The sequence below is a fragment of the Mastomys coucha genome, unplaced genomic scaffold, assembly GCF_008632895.1.
Source record: "Mastomys coucha isolate ucsf_1 unplaced genomic scaffold, UCSF_Mcou_1 pScaffold14, whole genome shotgun sequence".
In the NCBI taxonomy this organism is placed as follows: Eukaryota; Metazoa; Chordata; class Mammalia; order Rodentia; family Muridae; genus Mastomys; species Mastomys coucha.
In genome coordinates, this window is record NW_022196896.1 from 45593766 (window position 1) to 45610794 (window position 17029).

Consider the following 17029-nt stretch of genomic DNA (forward strand, 5'->3'; position numbering starts at 1 on the left):
TTTTAGTATAGAATAGAGTTTATTCAGGGCATGGGGAGGGGAGTTAAGAGGGTAGTAGAGACAGAAAAAGGCAGAGAGATGGGCAGAGTACAGAAGTAGAGGCTGGCCATGACCATGGGGGGAAGGGAATGGGGAGAGAGGGGGAGCAAGAGGTAAGAGAGGCAAGAGAGCAGGGGCCTTCCTCTTAGAAAGTGGGTCACGTGGGGTGAGTTCTCGGAGGGAGGAGTATCGCATAGAGACTAGGCAACTGTAGATTGAGAACTCTGAAACAATGAGTCAAAATTGCCTTTTCCTTCTTTTAAGTTGCTTTTCTTTAGTATTTGGTCAAATACAAAAGCTGTGACCAAAAACCTGGTAATACCTCTTTTATGTAGTTGTTTTGAGGCGGCATCCTGACTGTCCTGTATGCCTGGCCCTAGTTATACCTCTGTAGAATAATTGTTTGAAGCTGAGTGTGGGGGTGCACACCTTTAGTGCAAGTGTGTGTCTGTGAGTTGAGGCTAGCCTTGTTTGAGGACAGTCAGAGTTACATAGTGAAACCCTATCTTAAAAAAAAAGTCACAGAGTGACAGGAGCCTGTAATAACATCTGGCCTCACTTTTACTTTTATGTTTCTAAATTTGTTTGTTTGTTTGTTTTTGTTTTTTTTCTAGACAGGGTTTCTCTGTGTATCCCTGCCTGTTCTGGAGCTCACTCTATAGACCACGCTGGCCTTGAACTCAGAAATCTGCCTGCCTCTGCCTCCCAAGTGCTGGGATTAAAGGCGTGAGCCACCACTGCCTGAAAATTATGTCTTTTCAGTTGGTTTTAGAATTTGTAGAAGACTTAACTTATTCTCCCAGGTGAGAGAGGGTTATTGTAGAGAAGGAAAAGATGGCATGCTGAATAACTTCAGTAAAGCTGTTTACTGCCTTTGGTCATAGTTTAGTGGGACACTCAGAAGAACTTAGTGAAGTTATATGATTTCCTAAGTCCCCAGAGGTGGTCCTGTATTTGAGTAAGCTCAGTAAGAATGGAATCAGAATTACCTTGCAGATTGCTGGATGGCCAAGTATCGCCACACTTCCGTGCTTATACTCTCTCATGTTGGTATCAAATGACTGTATAAAATTTAACTCTGGAAATCTGTTGGTTTTCAAGTATGTGATATTAAAGTACACTTAAAATTTTATCTATCTGTAACTTTCTTGGACTAGAGACCAATTATTCTACTGACCTTAGAATTACAATTCAGTGGTTATTATCATTAGGGGGTTAGAAAGTTCTTCAAAAGTCCTTACTGAGTTGAAGGTTTATATAGGAAGGATTATTGATTTGTGCTGTATCCTTCCTTGACTCTTGTTTGTAAAGGAGAAAGCCAGGATTGATTTTTGTATGGATGAGCTATAATGTCTGTTGGGGAGAGTGTTAGTGGGGTTTTGGAGCTAGGCAGAAGTTTAGTGTTTAAGAGTTCTGACTGCTTCTCCAGATTTAATTCTCAGTGACCACATGGAGGCTCACAGGCATCTATAACTACAGTTCCAGGGGATATGACTCCTTCCTACAGACACCAGGTATATATGGGTTGCACAGACAAAACACCCAACAGATAAAATAATGGTTTAAAACTTTTTTTTCAGCCGGGCATTGGTAGCGCATGCCTTTAATCCCAGCACTTGGGAGGCAGAGGCAGGAGGATTTCTGAGTTTGAGAGCAACCTGGTCTACAGAGTGAGTTCCAGGACAGCCAGGGCTACACAGGGAAACCCTGTCTCAAAAAAACAAAACAAAACAAAAAATAAATAAATAAATAAAAATAAAAATTGACTGGGCAGTAATGGCACACACCTTTAATCCCAGCACTTGGAGCAGAGGCAGGTGGGTCTCTGTGAGTTCGAGGCCAGCCTGGTAAACAAGAGCAAGTTCTAGGACAGCCAGGGTTATATAAGAGAAACCCTGTTTTAAAAAACAAAACTAGCTGGGGCCTTTAATCCCAGCACTTGGAAAGCAGAGGCAGGAGGATTTCTGAGTTTGAGGCCAGCCTAGTCTACAGGACAGCCAGGGCTATACAGAGAAACCTTGTCTCCGAAAACAAAACAAAAAAAAGATATATCTGCTATGTATTGTACCAGGGGTACTGTGTTGGGGATACTACTTAAAGGTAATGCAGAATCTTACCATTGGTAGGAAAGAAAGGATGAATATACCACATACTCAATGCAATATTATAAGTTGTAAGTTAGATATGAGTTCACGTTGAGGAGACAGATCAGTCTTATCGGGATGGCTTTCCATTAGGCCTTGTCTGATGAGTAAAGTCTGATGTGAAGAGGTGTGGAAGGAGCACATATATCCTGGTGCAGAATACTTAGTAGTACAAGCAGAGGCAGGAGGATTGCCAGGTTGAAGGGATCTCTGAGCATGTCTGGGAAAGATTCCCTACATCAGCTTAGTTGAAGTGGGAAGATCACCTCAGTGTGAGTTTGCCATTCCATATGTAGGGTCCTGGGCTGGATAAAGACAGAAAAGCTCAATGAGCTTTCCTAATTGGATGGCCTGTGACTGGCCACATTTCAGCAGTTCCTGCTACTATACCTTCCTACCTGCTAGTTTCTTTTTAGTAACTGAGAACAATAGAAATGTTTTGTTTTGTTTTTTTAGGTCTGGGGGCTAGAATGTGACCTGGGTTACATTTCTTGAAGATTCTAGGAAGTAGTATTTTTTTTAAAGATTTATTTATTTTATGTATATGAGTATACACTGTAGCTATACAGGTAGTTATGGGCCTTCATCTGGTTGTTTGGGACTTTTAGGACCTCTGCTCATTCCAGTCAACCCTGCTCACTCTGGGCCAAAGATTTATTTATTATATAAATAAGTACACTGTAGCTGTCTTCAGACACACCAGAAGAGGACATCAGATTTCATTACCACCATGTGGTTGCTGGGATTTGAACTCAGGACCTTTGGAAGAGCAGTAGGTGCTCTTCTCTGCTGAGCCATCTCACCAGCCCAGGAAATAGTATTCTTACCCCTTAACCCTCTGGTGGCTCCTGGTTACCTTAGCATTCTTGGCTTATAACTCGCCTAACTCCGACTGTTACTTGCTCTTCCTATGCCAGCCTTCCCTATCTCTTACTTTTTGTGTCCTTATAAGGGCACTTTCATTAGATTTAGAGCCTACCTTAATCCTGCATGATCTCATCTTGTTCTTTAGATCTACAAAGATCTTATTTCCAAATAAGGACACATTATAAAGTTCTTGTAGGCATCAGTTTTAGGGGACACTAACTTACTACAGTGTAACAAAAGTAATGGGCAAAGAGTGTTATATAGGAGTCAGCATGGTCCTCATTTATCCCATGCTCACTGATGCCATATCAAGCACCTGTGGGAGGAGGAGAGGAACTGCTCTCAAATTACTAAAAATATAATAAGCTTTCAGCCAATAGCAGCATATAAAAATGACTGCTTAGTTCCAGCTTTGTGAACAGTAAATTGTCAGACTTTTATTTTTGCCATTTTGGGGGAAAGCAATAACATTTAATTACATGTATCTTACGAATGAGATTTTTGTACTAATTTATGTAAAGGAACATTTACATATTTCCCTTAAAATGTCAAGCTTTTTAATTTTCTCATTCCACAAACATTCATCCTTCTGATATAAGTTCAGAATATTTCTGTCAAGGATAGGATGTATCTCAGACTGGCCTCAAACATGATATACTAGGTAGGCGGGCCTTGGCCTCACCTCGAATGGCGAGGTTACTTAGTGTGTGCATATGCTTAGCTATGTTGTTTTCCTCTTTTCTTTCCTTTTCTTTCTTTTGTCTTTTTAAATATAGATACACTGTCAGTCTTTTGACCCTGGTTGATCCTGGAACTTCAAAAAATATTTTAACTATTTTAAACATACATGCATACATACATACATACATTCACACATATATATCAAATAGTGCAGACGCCCCAGAGTTAGGAGCTGTTGGATCCCTCAGGGGCTGAAAATGCAAGCAGTTGTGAGCATCTTGTTATGTCTGCTGAGAACTGAGTCCTGAAAGAGCCCTACCAGCCCTGACTGCTGAGCATCCCCCTGGTTTGCTTGTAGTAGGATCTCATGCTGTCCAGTCTCATTGCAGACCTGCTATATAGCAGAAACTGGTTGTGACTTCTGCTTTCACCCTCTGTGTGGCATCATTGTCCAGCTTTGTTTCTGTTTTTTTTTTTTGTTTGTTTGTTTGTTTTTTGTTTTTTGTTTTTTTGAGACAGGGTTTTTCTGTGTAGCCCTGGCTGTCCTGGTACTCACTCTGTAGACCAGGCTGGCCTCGAACTCAGAAATCTGTCTGCCTCCCAAGTGCTGGGATTAAAGGCGTGCCCCTCACCCCCCCTGCCGCCCTGGGCAGTGGTGGTGCATGCCTTTAGTCCCAGCACTTGGGAGGCAGAAGGCAGGCGGATTTGCAGCCTGGTCTACAGAGTGAGTTCAAGGACAGCCAGGACTACACAGAGAAACCCTGTCTCGGAAAAAAACAAACAAACAACTTTTCTATTTCAAATTATAAAAGACTTCATGGATATGGATACCTTTGTGATTTCTTTCTTCACACTTAAATCTCTGCACTCTGGAGTTTTCATGGCTTATGGTATAAAGGATTGATTGAATTTTATCCTTTTGTATTTCAGTTTTTAAATTTTTATTTTGTGTGTAAGAGAGGGAGACATGGCATATGCCTGGAGGTCAAAGAGCAGCAGGTCTCTCCTATCTTTGTATTGGTTCCTGGGTTGAAATTAGGTTGTCAGAGCTTGTGCAGCAAGTGCCTTAATCTGAGCCAAGGTTTTATCATTTTCTATATCCACTTTTCCGAAACCTCACATTAATTACTAAAAAGTTACTTTTTTTACATACTGATTTCCTTCCTCCCTTCCTTCCTTCCTTCCTTTATTGATTTTTCAAGACAGGGTTTCTCTGTGTAGCCCTGACTGTCCTGGAACTCACTCTGTAGACCAGGCTGTGATGTGTTTATAAAAAGATAAAGAGAGGGGGATATGTTTTATGGAGGTGTCGTCAAGTATGGGAAGGCGGGCCCATGCTGAGGCATCTCTTCCCCCTGAGGGACCAGCCATATGATGGTATAGTATAGAATAGAGTTTATTAAGGGCATGGGGAAAGGGGAGTTAAGAGGGTAGTAGAGGTAGAGAGAGGGAGAGGGAGGAAGAAGAAGAAGAGGAGAAGAGGCTGGCTATGAGCATGTGGAGAAAGGGGAAGGGAAGAGCAAGAGGAACAAGAGAGTGAGGAGGGGAACAAGCAGCCCCTTTTATAATGAGTCAGGGTACCTGGCTATTGCCAGGTAACTGTGGGGTGGAGCTTAGACAGAATGCTAATGAAAGAGTTAAATTTAAGACTTGTGCTGGGCTAATGAGAAAATTGCAGGTTTGAAGAAAACACAGTGGACGAAGATCAAATATGTCCAAATAAGCCTGGGCAAAAGCAAGCTGCTAAGATATTCTGGGAACTAACAGGCCAAAAAGATATACAAGAGAAAAGCATGCAAGGATATGTCTGGGCAGACACTGGGTAGTGGGTCCTCTTAGATATGGTTTAAGGTCAGATGCTTTGTTGACTCTGATTAACACCAACCTTAGGAATTTTCTACTCTGTTCTACACGTAATAGTTAATATTTGAACTAGCCAATCATGTATGGCAACACTGATTCCTTTGTTCCCCCAGACCTTTTCCCTATATAAACCCCTAGCTTTTGAGCCTAGTGGTCGGCTCCACTATCTCCTGTGTGAGATAGGTGTGGTGCCAGCTTGGAGCGCCCCAAAATTAAAACTACCTCTTGTAATTACATCAAGACGGTCTCTCGTGATTCCTTGGGTGCATGTCCTCCCGAGATTTGAGAGGGGGTCTCCCTCAGGGGTCTTTCACTAACAGGGTGGCCTCTAACTCAGAGATCTACCTTCTGAGTGCTGGGACTAAAGGTATGTGCCACTATGGCTTACCCACTGATTTTAGATATGTCTTTATTCTCTATTAAATTTCAACATATAATTCAATGTGGTTGGGGTTTTCTATTTTGCTCTATTTATGCATGTACCAGTGTTACACTAGTCTGTCTGTCTGTCTGTCTGTCTGTCTGTCGTCTCTCTCTCTCTCTCTCTCTCTCTCTCTCTCTTGGTTTTTCAAGACAGGGTTTCTCTGTGTAGGCTGTCCTGGAATTCACTCTGTAGACCAGGTTGGTGCCTGCCTCTGCCTCCCAAGTGTTGGGATTAAAGACGTGTACCACCACTGCCCAGCTCAATTTTATTTTATTAGATTTTAATATCTGAGAGGATAAACCCTTATCTCATTGTCTCATTGATATTTCCCCAAATATACTTTATAATCAACTTGTTAGACTCTCACTGTGTATATTTTCTAAGTATATTGTATTTAAATTATTTTGCTTGTTTTATTTTTTGAGACAAAGTCTTGATACATAGCCAAGGCTGAACTTGAACTTACACCTTCCAATCTTAGCCTCATTTCTGAAGGGTCAAATTACTTGAATTCCAACTACTTAGTAACTAGCTGTATGGCATTGTGCATTGCTTCATCCTCCTCTCTCCCTCCCTTTTGTGTGTGTACACTTGAGTGTGTGTGCATGTGTGTATGTACATGTGTGAGTGTGTCCCCAGAGGCTGATACCAGGTATTTTCCTCTTTTGCCCTTGTTCTCTGTTCATTCTGTTGCTGTTATATGGTGCTCAGACCAAAAGCAGCTTAGAGGGGGTAATAGATTTATTTCAGCTCATATGCTTGCTACAGTCCGTCATTGAGGTGAGTTAGGGCAGGAGCTCAAGCAAGACCTTGAAGGAGAAACCTTGGAGGAATGCTGCTTGCTGCCTCAATGGGCTAAGCTGAGTTTCTTTTGCAACCCTGGACCAGCTGCCTTGAATTGTGGCTGCCTTGAATTGTGTCACAAAGTGGGCTGGGCCCTCCTATATCAATTAATAATCAAGACAATCCCTTCTAGACATGCCCACAGGTAAGATGACCTGGGCAATCTCTCAACCAAAACTGTCTTCTCTTAGGATTAGACTGTGCCAAGATGATGGTCAAAGCTAATTATTTTCTGAGACAGAATCTCTCATTGAACTTGGAGAATTTGGGTTTTGTTTTGTTTTGAGAGACAAGAGCTCTATCTCCTGAGTGGGATCATGTGCCATCATGAGTGCCATCGTGCCAGCTTGGAGATCATCATTTTGGTTAGACTGGCTGGCCAGCAAGCTGTGAAAATATGCCTGTCTCTGCCTCCCCAACTCAAGTTACAGGTGTGTGCTTCCATGCTCAGCTTTTTTTGTGGATTCAAGAGATATGAATGAGCTCAGGTTCTCATGCTTGTACTGAAAGACCCTCGTGGGAAGACCCCCACTCAAATCTCGGGAAGACGTGCACCCAAGGAAACACGAGAGACCGTCTTGATGGAAACACAAGAGGCAGTTTAATTTCGGAGCTCCGGGTCGACATGTATCTCACGCAGGAAATAGAGGGGTTTATATAGGAAAAAGATCTAGGGGAACAGGGGAATGGGCGTAGCTATATATGATTGGCTAGTTCAAATATCAGTTATAGTTACGTGCAGATCAGAGCGGGAATTCCTAAGGTTGGTGCTAATCTGAGTCAACAGAGCATCTGGTTGACCTCAAACCATATTTAAGAGGACTAGATGGCCCATTACTCAGTTGGATTATTTGCCCAGACATGTCCTTGCATGTTTTTTCTTATTTTTATGGCTTATCTCTTCTTGGCCTGCTAGTTCCTGGGATGTCTAACAGCTTGCTTGCTTTTGTTCAGGCCTATTTGGAATTTTCTTATTAGCCAGCACAGGCCTCAAACTTAATTTTCCTTTCAGTACAACAAGCACTTTACCTACTGAACCATCTCTCCAGCCTTCTGTGGTTTTGGAGACAGGTCCTCACTCTGTACTCAGGTTGGCCTTAAATTTAATTGTTTAATCTTGCAGCCCTTGCTTCTGTATATTGGGGTTACAAGGATGAGCCACTCAGCTTCTCTTTTTCTCACTTTTTTATTTTAAAATGTTGGCAGTACTGGGGATCAACCTAGGGCAGCAAGCATGTTAAACAAATATACCCTATGGAGTACTTGGTATACTTTCATCTGTCCTACTCTTTTTTGGCTTTTCCAGAAGCAGTCTTACCATGTAGTCTCTATGATGGCCTGAAAATTGTAATCCTCCTGCCTCACCTATTCTCACTTTTTACATTGAGCAATGATGACAATTACATACCTCTCCTAGGGCCTTTTCTATATATTTCATGAGTGGAGTAAGTGAATTGCTTAAGACAAAAGATAGAACCAGGCCGGGGCGTAGTGGCGCACACCTTTGATCCCAGCACTTGGGAGGCAGAGGCAGGCAGATTTCTGAGTTCCAGGGAAACCCTATCTCAAAAAACAAACAAACAAACAAACAAAAACAAAAAACAAACAAAAAAAAAGAAGATAGACCCAGGCACATAAAAAGCACTTCCATCTTGCTGCTATTATGGGTGGAATGATTATTCTATTAGCTTTGTCATCGCTGTGACCAAGTACTCAAAACTATTTCATGGAGGGATGATACATTCTGACTCACAGTTTTAGAAGGGTTGGCCATGGTTGCTTGGCCTCATACGCTTGCACAGAACATCAGGGTTGGTAAGGATATATGGCAGAGGAGCTTCCTCACTTCATGGCATAGGAGAAAGAGACAAGAAGGGGCCAGGTGAGGCCTGTTTCCACCAGCGAACCTGAATGCAACAGTAAAGTTCTACCTCTTAAAGTTTCTAAAATTTCCCAAATTGTGCTACCATCTAGGAACCAAGTGTTTAGGACATGAAACTCCAGGACATTTTGATTTCAAACTGTAACTGCTATAGGAAGGGAAGGTTGGAGGAATTAATAGAATAGATTGTTTTATAAAATTTAAAGTTATTAATCCTCTTGCAACTTTTTCTCTTTAGGTGTGAAATGTTTCTCTTATTCTACAAGTATGGTCAGCCTTGCATTCTTACCATACCTTCTCTCACAAAGTACTGTGATGTTTGGAAGTCTGCCTTTGCAAGTCTTATTTTATGGCGTCATGGGAAGCTTCACAGTGGTCACTCCCACGCTGCTTCACTTTCTTACAAAAGGCTATGTCATCCGGTTGTACCACGAAGCCACAACGGACACTTACAGAGCCATTACTTACAATGTTGTGCTTTCGGAAACCAGCACAGTGTTTCACCAAGATGACGTGACAGTTCCAGAGAGTGCACATGTATTCACCACCTTTTATGCTAAAACAAAATCACTATTAGTTAATCCAGCTCTTTTTTTAAACCCTGAAGACTATAACCATCTAATGGGTTATGACAAACCATTCACTTTTGATATGGAAGAAGTCAATGAAAAGAAACTGCATGAGGGTGAAAAATGAACCTGTTGTTAGTTTGTGCTTAAATGTCATGTATTTTCAGGGTATAATAAGATTGCCTTTATTTTGTTATTGTTAGTGAATGATTGTAAAAACAAACCAAACCAAAAGTGTAAGGGCTGAGGACTTAGCAGTGGGTACTGTGTTTGCTATAGGTGAGGCCTCGGATTGACCGTCATATAACCAGGTCTGCCTTTGTACACTTACAATCCCAGCACGTGGGAGAGGGAGGGAGGAATATCAGAAATTTGAGGTTATCCTTGGTAATGCAGTAGGTTTGTGGTCAGCCTGGACCTTGCCTTAAAAACAGATGTAGAAACTATGAAGCAGAATTTCTTAAAAATTTTTACATGACAATGTTTCTATGTAATAAAATATGTGTAATTAAGAATAAGTAATTTTTGTTTAAAATGTGGATGGTCATGTATATTCTGGTATATGTATGGCTACATTTATTTACTTATATTTTGTTTTTAGACAGAATCTTACTATGTAGACCAGTCTGACCTTGCATTCATAGAGATCTGCTTCTGCGTGTGCCACCACATCTGAGCCGTGTATGGATGATATGAACAGTTGCATCAGAACCAGAGAGGTGGCTCAGTGCTTAAGAGCACTGACCTCTTCCAGAGGTCCTGAGTTCAATTCCCAGTGACCACATGGTGGCTCACAATCATCCATAAGGGGATCTAATGTCCACTTCTGGTGTGTGGGTATATGTGCAGCCGAGCACTCATACATTAAATAAATCTTTATTTATTTAAAGACACGCCACCACTACCCAGTATGCGTTTGGTTTTTGGTTTTTGGTTTGGTTTTGGTTTTGGTTTTGGTTTTAGTTTGGGGTTTTTTGTTTGGTTTTAGTTTTTTTAATTATTAAAATAATTTAAAATTTTATGTGTATTAGTATTTTGCCTCCACAAGCCAGAAAGAGGAGTCAGTCACCTTGACCCGGAGTTACAGAACATTGTAAGCTGATATTTTGGGGGCTCAGAACCAAACCCTGGTCCCCCATGAGAGCATGAGTGTTTTTTAACTGAACCATTTCAGCCCCAACATTTTAAAGTACTTTCAGGATTACCCAATCTTTATAATGTGCTTTACTCTTAACAGCCTCCTCCTGCTGTCTCTGATGTAGTGAGAGACATATTTACAATGTTTGTTGTTTTGAGACAGGGCTGCTCACTATATAGCCCAGGCTGGCCTTGAATTTGAGCTGATTTGCCAGCTTTCTCACTGCCAGGATTACAAGCAAGCACCAGCACACTCACTTAGTATTTAGTTGTTTATTTTTTTTAAACTTTTATTCTCTCATACCTTACATCCCATCTGCAGTTTCTCCACCCCACCCCTCCACTCCTCCCACCCACTTCCCTTCTTTAAAAAACAGCAGGCCTCCCAGGGATATCCACTGAACATGATCTAAAAAGATACAATAAGATTGGGCACAAACCTTCCTTCACAGTTGGGCTCAGCAACCTAGTAGGAGAAAAGGGGTCCTAAGTGCAGGCAAAAGCCGGAGACGCCCCACTCCCACTGGGAGGTGCACACGCCTAGCTCAGACCCGTATAAAGCCCGAGACGCCCCACTCCCACTTCCTGTTTTAAAAAAAATGTAGATTTATTAAGGGAAAGTGGAGGAAGAACTCCCAAGAGCAGAAGGGTTTCAGGAGGAAATACACCACTTTTTACAATTTAGACATGTTTAACCTTTAACAACAACAACAACAAAAAAAACATTCACAAGATGCAAAGCCAGGAAACAAGTTCATTTGAGATGCATGTCGTACTGCTCTGCTTGCACATGGTTTCAAATGTCCTGCATACATGTGAGTACTTTGTCATTTGTGAAAAATATTTTATTAGTTTGTAACAGAATAATCCAAAAGATGTCTAGTTTGGGGGGCGAGAAAGCCCTGAGTGGCTAAAATGACGTCTGAAGTCTATGATTTGGAATGAGACCAGGATGGAGATGGGACTGGCACTTATTTAACAGTTTAACCATTTAACCACCATTGCTTTGTTGGTTGCAATTTGCCGAGTAATCCCAGTGTCCCTTGGTAGCTGGCCATGGACAGGCACTAGTATTAATTCTCATATTGCATATGTAGTAATTACATCTGCCCATTTGTATAAATGAAGGTTATAGGAAATCTACAAAGGTGTTAAAGAGGCTGGCAAAGTTCCAAGTGGCCATAAGGAAAAGGCAGAAGTAGAGCTGTTGCAGGTGTAACACAAGAGATACTGAACTCATCTGGAGAGCTGCTGAAGGAAGCAGAGCCAAGGGACAGAGGTCACACAGATAGATGTGTTACAGATGGACAGTATCTTAGGGTTTTCCTGGTGTGAAGACACCATGACCAAGGCAACTCACTTTCTTATAAAGGAAAACATTCTACTGGGGCTGGATACAGGTTCAGAGGTTCAGTCCATTATCATCATGGTGGGAAGGATGGCATCGTTCAGGCAGCCATGGTGTTGGAGAAGGAGCTGAGAGTTCTACATCTTGATCTGAAAGCAGCCAAGAGAAGACTGTCTTCTGGAGGCAGCTGGAAAGAGACTGGATTCAATATTGGCAGAGCCTGAGCACAGGAGACCTCAAAGTTTGCCTATACAGTGACACATTTCCTACAGTAAGGTCACACCTCTTAATAGTGTCACTCCCTATAGCCAAGCATTCAAACACATGAATCTATGGGAGCCAAACCACCACAGATAGAAATTTGGTTCATGGCGGGGTGGTGGTGGTGCACGCCTTTAATCCCAGCACTTGGAAGGCAGAGGCAGGCGGATTTTTGAGTTCGAGGCCAGCCTGATCTACAGGGCTACCCTGGACCCTGTCTTGAAAAAAAAAAAAAAAAAAAGAAATTTGGCTCATGTCAAGTAGGGGACTGAGTTGGGAGCTCTCTTACTGTAGATCCTTTGAGGCACACAGCAAGTGGTCAGACAACATGTGGGGGTGGGGGTGGGGGAAATGCTGCCATTGCTGTGTTACAGTCTTTATGGTGTCTATGTGGGGACACTGAAGCTTTTGTGTTAGTCTTATATGTTCTTTGGCTTAGTTTTTCTGATTAATTTTTTAATTGGTCTCATGTAGCCCAGGCTATATTTGAACTACTATTAGTTGAGACTAACCTTCAACTCCTGATCTTCCTGACTCTGCCTCCCAAGTAGAGTTCAGTAGTGCATTGTCATCTCTAGCCTGATATAGTTTGTTTCCTTTCTTTTGGTTTTTCGAGACAAGGTTTTTCTGTGTAGCCCTGGCTTTCCTGGAACTCACTCTATAGGATGGCCTCAAACTCACAGAGATCTTCCTGTGCTTGCCTCGGTTTCCTGAGTGCTGGAATTAAAAGCATGTTCACGGCTAATTTTAACATAGCCATGTGCTGTATGTTCCTCGTGTACTTTAAGTCTATGGGTGACACCTTTTTACTTTCAGGGAGACTTTTTTTTCATTCTGTGTCTCTGGTTTGTGCAAAGTCATTCTGCTCCGTCAATGCTCTAAAGATGAGGTAAATGCTGCTGTGTAAAGCAGAGTCACCAATTCAAGGGAACTCAATTCAAGTCACTCTTTTGTATAATATGGAGTAAGTAGTATGAGGACAGCCTGATCTTCATAGAAACCTCATCAAAATAAGTCAGGAGAAACAACTCATAAAATCAGATGTGTGTGCCCTCCTAAAACAATGGGAGGCAAAAGGATGGCCTTGGAATTCAAGGCCTACTAAGGCTACATAGCAACACTTAACTTCAAAAAAACAAACTCAGGCCAAGGTAAAGAGGACAAATACTTTACATACCTCTCCTCGGGGCAGGTTACCTATGCAGGAAAAGGAGGCAAATCTGTAAACAGATTCACAATAATACACCTTGACCCATGGGTTGAGAATTGCTGTGTTAGAGACAGGGTCTCTAGGCAGCCTTAGCTGGTCTTGGCAGGCACTGCAGCCGCTGGCCATCTTTAAGACTAGGTCTCTCACTGAACCTGGAGCTAGAATGGCTAGCCCTGGCATCATTCCATCTTTGCCTGCACTGTGTGTGTGTGTCCAGCTGCGCGCTGCAGTCAGCTTTTTTAACTTTATTGTTGAGAACTGAACTCTGTTCCTCACACTAGAGGGACAAGCACTTTATGGACTGGGCCTTTTCTCCAGCTCCAATAATCCTTTTATTTAATGATGGTTTTATTGTAATGAAGGACTCCATTTTCAGAAGCAAAAATAACAAACTTGGGACTGATGAGGTGGCTTAAAAGTTAAGTATTTGCTGCTCTTCCAGACAACCAAAGTTTGGTTTCCTGCATTCAAATAGCACCACATAACTGTCACTTTAGTTCAGGGGACATCTTCTCCTGGTATCCAAGAACACCAGACTCTAACATGGCTTAATGAACACGGTACATAGGCATACATGCAAGCAAAAACATGTAAAATAAAAATGAGTATTTTTTAAAGATAACAAAATGGCCCTTAGGCCTGAATAAACTGGCTAAAAATACATTCATATTATTTTATTTGCTTGTTTTTTGTTTTTTGTTTTTTGGCTTTTGGTTTTTCTTTTTGAGATAGGATTTCACTATGAAACTTTGGCTGGCCTGGACTCACTAAATAGATCAGGCTGGCCTGGAGCTCACAAAGATCCACTTGCCTCTGCTTTTGGTTTGCTGAGGTTAAAGGTGTGAGCCATTTCTTTCCATTGAGGGTTCACACTCATAAAAGTAGAAGAGTACAAAGATCCTGCAGCCTCTGCCACCCACATTCATGATCATTTTTTGTTTGTTTGTTTAATACAAGCACTTTCTGCATATCTCTGGCTGTCTTGGAACTCATTGTTTTTACCTAATTGGCCTTGAGCTCAAAGAGATCCACGTGCTTCTGCAGGGGGCTGGGATTAAAGGTGTGTAAAACCATACCTCACTCAAGACCCAGACAGTCTCACTAGCTCTAATTAGCCTGGAATTCACCTAGGGCTGCCCACCTCTGCCTCCCAAGTGCTGGGATTAAAGGCGTGCGCCACCAGTGCCGGGCTACAAGTCTGTATCTTAAGTAGAGTTACAAAATTAAAAATTTAAGAAGTACTCTCGCCGGGCAGTGGTGGCACAGGCCTTTAATCCCAGCACTTGGGAGGCAGAGGCAGGCGAATTTCTGATTTCGAGGCCAGCCTGGTCTACAGAGTGAGTTCCAGGACAGCCAGGGCTATACGAGAAACCCCGTCTCGAAAAACCAAAAAAAAAAAAGATATAGACTTGTTCTGTTTTGGGGGTTCTTAATGCAGTTTAGCCCTCGACCTTGTTTTGTAACAACTTCTGACCCTCTTGTTTCTATCTCCTAAATACTGAGATTACAGAAACATGCTGTCATGTAGAACAGGCTGTGTGTGTGTGTGTGTGTGTGTGTGTGTGTGTGTGTGTGTGTGCATTTGTATGTGGGTGGATTTGTATGTGGCCAAGGCCAGAATGAGTCACATTCTTCTGGAGCTGGAGCTGTGAGCCTTTCGATGTGAATGCCAGGAATGGAACTCATGCCTTTGGTTTCAGATCCAGGGACAAGGGACTGAGGTTCGTATCTTACATACCAAAGCAGACCTGGCCTCCAGGTTCTCCCAGAATCCCTCAGTTCCTACCTGGCATTCATACCCTGTCCCCAACCCTGAACTTTCCAGGAGCTGTGCTGTGCTTCCCCAGGGAGTATTTTGTTCCAGACATTCTGGTCTCCCACCCTTTTCTCTTTCTCTCCTTCGTCTATCTCTGCAAGTACACATAAGCCTTTTTTCCACGGTCCAGGCCTGCAAGGACAGACACTGAGTAATGGGCCATCTGGTCCTCTTAGATATAGTTGAAGGTCAACTAGAAACCCTGAGTAGCACTCCCCTTTTAAGAATTTTCAACTCTAATCTGCACAAACTACATTTAAAATAGCCAATCATGTATAGCCACACCAATTCCTTTGTTTCCCCAGACCTTTTTCCTATATAAACCCCTAACCCCTGGGCCTCAGGGTGGATTCCTCTATCTCCTGCGTGAGATAAGTTTTGGCCTGGAGCTCCGTAATTAAAAAAAGCCTCATGTGCTCTGCATCAAGATGGTCTTTCATGTTCCACTGGGTGCCCGTCTCCCAGGACTTGAGTAGAGGGTCCCCTACAGGGGTCTATCAGTACCTTCCCTGACTGCGGTTTTTGGGGCCAGTGAGCTCAACACGAGAGCAGCTTCCCTTAATATCTAATCTGGCTTGAACTGGCTCATGTCACCAGTAGAGAAATAGTTTATCAATGTCCTGTGCAAGAGCAGTAATCTCTCCTAGTCACAGAGCTAGCTCTTCAGTTCCTAGTAGTTACATTTTTAGAGTATATAATTTTTTATTTTTAGTTTTTTATTATTTTGAGATAATTACATTTTTACCCTTTCCCTCTCATCTCTCCAAGTCCTCCCATGTGCCCTTCCTTGTTCTCTTTCAAATTCATAGCCTCTTTTTTTCATTGATTGCTATCACATGCATATATGTACATGCATGTACATGTATATTCCTAAATATAACTTATTCCTGGTGTGTGTGTCTCCAGGTCTGTGCATTTGGTATTAGATGACCAGCTGGCATATTCGTCCTTGTTTCTCCCTCTCCCAGCATTCCTTAGTTGCCTGTAGTTCTACAGTTGAGGCCTTGTCTATTGCTGTCCTTGTTCACCTCATGTTTAGGCAGTCATGCTGGTAAGACTTTATGGGTGTAGTTTCCGCCATTATTACTAGGAGACATAGTCTCATTGCAAATGCTCTGAGTCTCTGGCTCTTACAGTCTTCCCACCTTCTTTTCTAAGTTTTTCTTGAGCCTTAGGTCAGGGAGTATTTTGTTCATGTGTCCATTGAAACTGAGCCCCACAATTCTGCATTTTAATTGATTGTGGTTTTCTATAGTGGTCTCCATGTGTTACAAAGAGAAGCTTCCTGGATGAAGGGTGAAGAGCACTTATCTATGGGTATAATGGCAAATACTTAGAATGTAGTCAGAGATTTTGCTGCTTTATTAAAATGGTGATTCTAGTTTCTCCTCCAAAACCCATGACTTTTCTAACTTGGTAGGACTCTGGTGACCTTGGCAAGCACGGCTCCCTCTGCCTTGCTAAAACATCATCATCATCATCATCATCAACAACAACAACAACAGATTACATTCCTCTTCCTCCTCTTCTCCCTTCTCCTCCACAACAACAACTACAGATTGAGTTCCTAAAGCTAGTCACCAAGTTCTATTCCCTTATTTGGCTACTTCCTCCTCCTGAGGCTGACTACCCAGGTCCTGCTATCAAAGTATTGAAGTTCAGCAATCAAAAGCCCACTTTGGCTCATCTAATTAACATGCCCAATTAAAATTAAACACCTCATCCTAACACAAGTTTCACTTTATACCTTTATAAACTACCATTTTTCTATGTGCCACATCTGTCTCCTCTATCCAGAGGCAGTCCTTTGTCCTCTGAGACAAATACCCTTCTCCCTTGCCCTTCTCCCTCATTCTCCATCTCCTGTTGTCTTTGTCTCTTATTTCCTGCCCTCTGTTTATCTGGGGCAAGTAAATCTCATTTGTGCTGAGAACTTGGTCTTGTG

At 42.2% G+C, this 17029-nt stretch overlaps 1 protein-coding gene across 1 annotated transcript in view; it reads left to right on the top strand.

Annotated features, from left to right (window-relative positions):
• Positions 1-10213, top strand: part of Tmem70 (transmembrane protein 70) — a 13052-nt gene extending 2839 nt beyond the window's left edge. The window contains exon 3 of the mRNA XM_031366943.1: positions 8982-10213. Coding sequence (XP_031222803.1) covers positions 8982-9439 — 458 coding nt within the window. The 3' untranslated portion in view covers positions 9440-10213. The remainder of the gene's footprint in view (positions 1-8981) is intronic.
• Positions 10214-17029: the final 6816 nt, after the last annotated feature.